The sequence below is a fragment of the Lissotriton helveticus genome, chromosome 12 (assembly GCF_964261635.1).
Source record: "Lissotriton helveticus chromosome 12, aLisHel1.1, whole genome shotgun sequence".
Taxonomy (NCBI): domain Eukaryota; kingdom Metazoa; phylum Chordata; class Amphibia; order Caudata; family Salamandridae; genus Lissotriton; species Lissotriton helveticus.
Window position 1 is genome coordinate 465,312,170 of NC_136073.1, and position 6,419 is coordinate 465,318,588.

General features: G+C 42.3%; 1 protein-coding gene across 2 annotated transcripts in view; it reads left to right on the plus strand.

Moving 5' to 3' along the window:
- SLC12A3 (solute carrier family 12 member 3) overlaps positions 1-6,191 on the plus strand; it is a 331,781-nt gene extending 325,590 nt beyond the window's left edge. For both annotated transcript variants that reach the window (XM_078671397.1, XM_078671398.1), the window contains exon 26: positions 3,133-6,191. In XM_078671397.1, the coding sequence (XP_078527523.1) occupies positions 3,133-3,274 (142 nt within the window). In that variant the 3' untranslated portion in view covers positions 3,275-6,191. The remainder of the gene's footprint in view (positions 1-3,132) is intronic.
- Positions 6,192-6,419: the final 228 nt, after the last annotated feature.

Genomic DNA, 6,419 nt, shown 5'->3' on the forward strand with positions numbered 1-6,419 from the left:
GGAAGGCTGAGTGGACCCATCTGGATCCAAACTCGTGGCCGTGGAATTAAATACATGTTCCTGCAGAGGATTCATTACACCACTGAGCCACCACACCAAGCTAACAGGTCAAGTTAGGTTCAAAACCTAAATGTACAAATATTGCCCTGCTAGAACGTTTTTATTGATTTGTAATACCTATGTTTGTAGTCTGGTCACTTATGCTGGGCGTATTGTTAGTGCATCTGTATTTTATTTTATTTTATTTATTTTATTTTGAGGGTTTTATATAGCGCGAACAAGACCCTTGCGAGTCTCAGAGCGCTTTACAAGTCAAATGTAGAAATCAAGATGTAGCAAACAAAGATAAAGGTGAAACAGCTATACATACCTTATACATGTACACATAAGCTAGCGCGAAAAACAGAATGACAAACTATGGAGCACAAACACATAGTAAGTTATAATATACAGTAAAGCTAGCTAAAAGGACATAGTTCACATGAATTTAGCCATGAGGATCGCTTTCATTTCTTTTTTGAAGGAGGCAGAGGACGGGTTCGTTCTTGTTTCAGTGGGCAAAGCGTTCCAGATCCTAGGAGCCATACCAGAGAATGAACGGATATAGGTTTTTTTCTTGATAATTACTTGGTATTTCTTATGCATTCAAGGGCTAATCTTAATTTCAATGGGAAGATAATTAACACATACAACTTGGACCAGTCTGAATGAAAACATATGCCTTCTGCATTTCTGTGCCAGGGCCTGTTTACCTACATTTTAATATTACTTAATATTTTACATTTTAAGTCAAACTAAAATCACAACCTTCTATTTCGAGTGTCAGCCTAAACCCCATATGGGGTGGCTCTCCTTGTCTGGCTACCATAGAACCACTGCATCTAAAGAAGCAGCAAGGTTTTGTGTTTGGGGAAGGGTTGCAAGCAAAAGATATTAGCTACTATGTGCTCTATGCAGATAAATTAGCACTTGTTTTGTAGAGTATTCCTTCCTAATGGAAGTGTTCAGTGAGTGAGCTATTATACCGATCAGCTTATAAAATATCATATAGGCTTTTAGGCCGTACCACTGATCTTTACTCTTCCTACACTCTTCCTACACTCACCAACATGCTTTCACACTACCTGGTATTATAAATCCAGAACTATTGCATAACATATCGACACCCTGCACAACACAAAAAACAGAAATTTATAGTCAGGCCTATTACTTGACTAAACTTTCATTCCCTGTTTAGAGACCCATGCACATTGCAGAAACTCATATGTAAATCTGACCTTAAAATAGTAGCTGCAACTTACATGAACGTATGCAAATGACTTAATTTTATTGCACAAGCTATGGCTAGCAATCGAAATTCCAACCCTCAAGAACATAAAGGTGTCCTGCAGAAGCTGTAGCCTCCGTGGTGGCTGGCAACATTAAAATATGGTGAGGCGCGCGATGCCCACAAAACTCACCATATATGTTGCACTTGCTGGCATGCAGGCTCTGGTTACAGTCTCTCTTCGTCCAGGCCCTCTCCTCAGCGGTGACTTGAGGCGGAAAGTGAAGGACTTTCTCCCTTGTGCAATGCGAAACCAACCAATCCTGGAGCTGCAGCGCAGCTTCTGGATTTATTGGAGCAGGCTAACCCAGCAGTCATGCTGAGGCTGGGGGCCTGTGGCTGCAATCCCTCTGCTGTTTCTCAGCGCTGGGATTACTAGCTCTGAAGGGTGCATGACAGATTGGCTGGCTCTAGACAGCCGGCCAATCTGACATGCGCACTGGCAGGGGATGGAGTAATAGTGCAATTGCACTAATCAGCCCTGCCCCCTGCCCTCGCACTGTAACAGCACAAGCCTGTGACACATTATAATAAAATGGTATTTATTACCATTTTATTAATGTGTGTGCCTGCTGCGCTCACAGCTGGCAGGGGATGACGCTCCTCTGCCATAACACAACATACCCTCCAACAGCCTGAGTCTCAAATGTCGACACGATAAAAATGATTATTCTGTCACTTCTCTATTGCTGCATTCAACATAGCATGATAGGCAGCGATGTCCTGCTTTGTTGGCATTGTTACGTGGGCATGGGAGGGGTGCCTGTTCGGCCTCTATTGGCCAGCTCTCTCTTGGGTATCACGACTCCTATGCCCATATAGACGAGCCTCCATTTATAACAGTAAGTAAAGGGGGTTACCAGCAACCCGTTTCCCTTCTTTCTTGGCATTGCGATATTGGGGGCCAGGGGTGGCAAGGGTGGTGCCAGGGGTAGAAAGGGGAAAGTCAGGGGTCGAGACTGCGACCCCTGGCGATCCCCAAACGGCGTCCATGGATATATGTTGATCATTAAAGACCTGTAACATTATTTTAGAGTGTTAATAACTAGAAGAGCAGGAATAGAATTGGTGCACAGGGAACACATACTTGGAGACTATGCTCTTGCCATTTCAGATGGTCCTAAGCACATTTTGCAGACTTCTGGTCTGTTTGTAAGGGACATCATTTAGATTTGGGGGGATTACCACTGTTTGCAATGCCAGCATATGAAACGCCATTGTTCATCAGATTCTTATAACCTCTCTTGAACTAGTGGTCAGATTTCAGCAGCTTTATTCCATCCAAAAAGCATCACAACGCATACCATCCTCTACAATTATGAAATAATTTCAAGAAAGATGACAGCAATGTATCACTAGGTTCCGTATGGTGTTACAGAGCTAAAAGAGCTTCAAGTGACAAAGCGAGTGCCTGTGAATTGCATGCCACTGGCAAGGAAGGTGGTAAACTAATCAATATCAACTTTTTAGGGCTCAATGATTGGTATATTTAAAAAAACATTCAGATAAACCAGAGAAATAATAAATGAGCGCAGCAAGGAAACTGGTTTGTGACAAACAGAGATGTGGATGGAGAGGCTGTTGATCAGAATGATTTAATTCAGGATGTACATTACACTTACCATACTTATTTCGTAGACACAGATGTGAAGCTACACTGTTGACAATGTTTCAGCCTCTGTACTCGTTTTTGTGGTCTTTGGGAGGGCAAGAATAAACTGATATGAATTCATATTGACAAGCACAGAGTTTAGTATTGCATTTTTTTGTCTTACTTATAACAAGTCTGTTTTTCCTTATTTTAGAACCATGCCAGTTGGAAGAAAAGATAAATGCCCGAGTTCGTTGTATATGGCTTGGCTTGAAACACTGTCACAAGACCTGAGAGCTCCAGTTCTTTTGACCAGAGGGAATCAAGATAATGTTCTCACATTGTACTGTCAGTAGTGAATGATTCCTCTTTACAGTATAGCCCACTATAATGTCAATTATGAAGGATTTGAAAATCACAAAACTCTTTATCAGATACGAGTGATGGATACATTTGTTAATGATGTTTTTTACCTGCTGTATGTCATCTTTTTTTAGCTAAAAAGATTTTGGGCTAAAGCTAGTTATGTCAAGGCGAAATATATTTTAAGCACTACATTGAAACTGTATGTATTAAGCACTTTGTAATCTATGTAATACGGATGCCAACACAAATATTGTGAGGCTGCTAGCCATAGAACATTTTGCATTTCTTGTTGCACATAATATCAGTTGAATGAAGAATCAAATGTACCCCTGCAGCATTCAGAGGTTCTAGGGCGCCCAATAGCAAGGATGGAGCCACTCAGGAAGGTGTGAGCCTCCAGATGAACTGGCAGGATGGGGTACAAACATTTACAAACATGCAAAGGGAGTGAGGACCCAAAGAGCAACAAAAATCACATAGGTCTGTACAGATGTGAAAGTAAAGGGATTGCCCTCTGCAGTACCACATAGATTATCAGTAAGATTTGGTATTGCACAAGTCAGTCCCTTCAGCTAAATACCTCCTCAAGGCAAAAGGGCTTCTAAAGTCCCATCGTCCAGCATTGCCATTGTATCATTGTAAAGTCTTGAGATACCTATGAGACTCATTCAATAGCCAGGTGCCTAACAAAAAAGGTTACATTTTTAGGGAATCCATAATGCCACAATGTGACTTATATTCAAATGAGGGGATGGGGCAACTAGCGTAAGCCGATACAACAAGTCAAGCCAACTCTATGCTGGTGTGCTATGGGTTCACTGTTATAAAAGGTGGTCCACCAAAAAGTCGGTTTTTTTGTACGCTGAGGGCCTGATGCACAAAGGTAAACGTACATGTTTGTGTAAGTTTTTTTTTCAGTATTCACAAAACTGCATTTTTTTAGTAAGTTTGCAAGTGCGGAGGCACCGCAGTCATGGCGGAGGACCCCGCATATAAAAAGATAGGCCTGTCCTATCTTTTTTATGTGCGGAGTTCTCTGCCTCGACTGCGGAGGCTCTGAACTCGTAAACTTACTAATAAAATGCAGTTTTGTGAATATTGAAAGAATGTAAACGTACCCAAATGTGTAGGTTGGCTTTTGGGGATCAGGCCCTGACTGCTTTGAGACCCAACCTTAATTTTCTACTGCAATGAATGGAATGCTTCATCTCAGCGCAAAATGGACATTCAGAGGGATTTGCAGACAATTTGTCTATTAATATTAGTGAAGGAGGACTATGCTTGTGAGGCTACGAGTGCAGGGATGAAGGGCCAGAGGGTAGGCCAGACCTCAATCCTAGCATTTGCAGAATGTTAATTTTTTACTTCAGCTCCTATCCCTAGAAGGGGGCAAGGCTGCAATAAAAAAGACACAAAATAGGAATTTTTTGACCACAGGGTGTTCCCCCTCCTAAGTGCTTGCAGTCCACACTGACCACATGGAAGTTCTCCCTCAAAGACAGCTTCCATGTTGCCAATGAATGCAATCCTGTTTCTGGAATCAGTATCCAATCAGTGGTTTACAATTGGAAGTGTGGTTGCAAATAGGCCTGGGCAGAGTTTGCGGTGTTCTGCTACGCAGAACTCCGCGAAGTGACCAACAAACTCTGCCACACTATGCAGAGTTCTGCTGGCGGCACAGTGCGTTAGGTCGCGCTGTTCACATTGAATTTTTGGCACTGAGTGTTTGTCCCAGCATCAATGGCACCATGCACAGCGCAAGAGGGCGCTGCTTCTTTCTATTGCTTAAACAGAAGTTTTACTTGAGCGGCAGCTTCCTCAACGCGAATGGAAGGTTTCCCAACACGAGCAGTAGCGACCATCCGCGACCGCCCGTGTTGAAAAATGCCACTTGGAGGTGGTCTAGCATTGGATTTTCCTCTCTCGCCAACTTAAAGTTCAGAACTCCAAGTGCTCCGTGCAGCACTGGGTGCAAAAAAAACCTGCAAACTCCGCGAACGGAGTGGAGTTCACCACCCAGGTCAACTTGCAAATAATTGATAGTGGCATTGCAATGCAGAACGATTAGTAGACTTCCATGTCTCTCCCATGTTTTGATGAGTTGCAAAGTATACACTGCTAGTTGAAACATTACCCATAAGAGTATAACTTCATCACAGTGGGACTTGCTTTATTAAGCCGCAAACCCTGTTATGTTGTGATTTGCCGGTTTTGTTACTGCACACTGACTTTAGACACCAGACCTCAAGGGGTCGATTGACAAAGAGCTGCTGCACTCGTGGTGGAGGCCCTGCAGTTGTGGTGGGGGGCCCGGCACTTGTCTTCCGCAATGGGTAACTGCAGTACGGAGGTCCCGTAATGAGTGCAAGACCTCTGGCATGACTGCGGAACCTCGGCCACAAGTGCGGAGGCCCTTTGTGAATTGGACCCCCAAGTGTTTTGTAATGTCTTATTGTAACTATCAGGGTCAATGGTGTTGTTTTTCCATTGATGTTCTCCAACAAAAATGTAACTGATTTTTATGAAGTTAATTCAGAATGGCTAAATTTTGTCTTAGCAAAAGTTCCTCTCTGGCCTGTGGTTCACACCCACAAAGAATTAATGGAAGCAGGCCCAGGCCTTTTGAGCTTATGTACCTGGAGATGTGTTAGAAGAATTGCATTTGTCTTCTTTGTAACGCCTGTATATGTAACCTTCAGGAAATCAGTATTGAGGAGTTAAAAAATGCTTTAATGTGTAAAACTGCTGCTCTGATTCATGTTGCATAGAGTAAATTGCTTCGGGCAGAATTCAGGAACTGGGGGTGTTATTCTCTTTAGAATCTATTGTAAAAGATTTGTACAGTATGAGTTGCTAATTATAATATAAAATGAAAAATGGGAGAAAGACATTAAAATTTAAATTTTTTGAAGCGTGTGTGTCTAATATTTCTATAAAAACATGAAATACATTAATTTGTTACTCATCGGTGCACCAAGGTTGGATTGAGGACACAATTAGGCCAGGGCGGCCCAAATAAAAGTGGCCTACATTTGCAGATCGCAATCTTTTGCAATACACTACTTGGTTAGGATCATGGAGCTACATGTTGTCATACATTTGCAGTAATGAAAGTATTTTATCAATCAAGTCGTA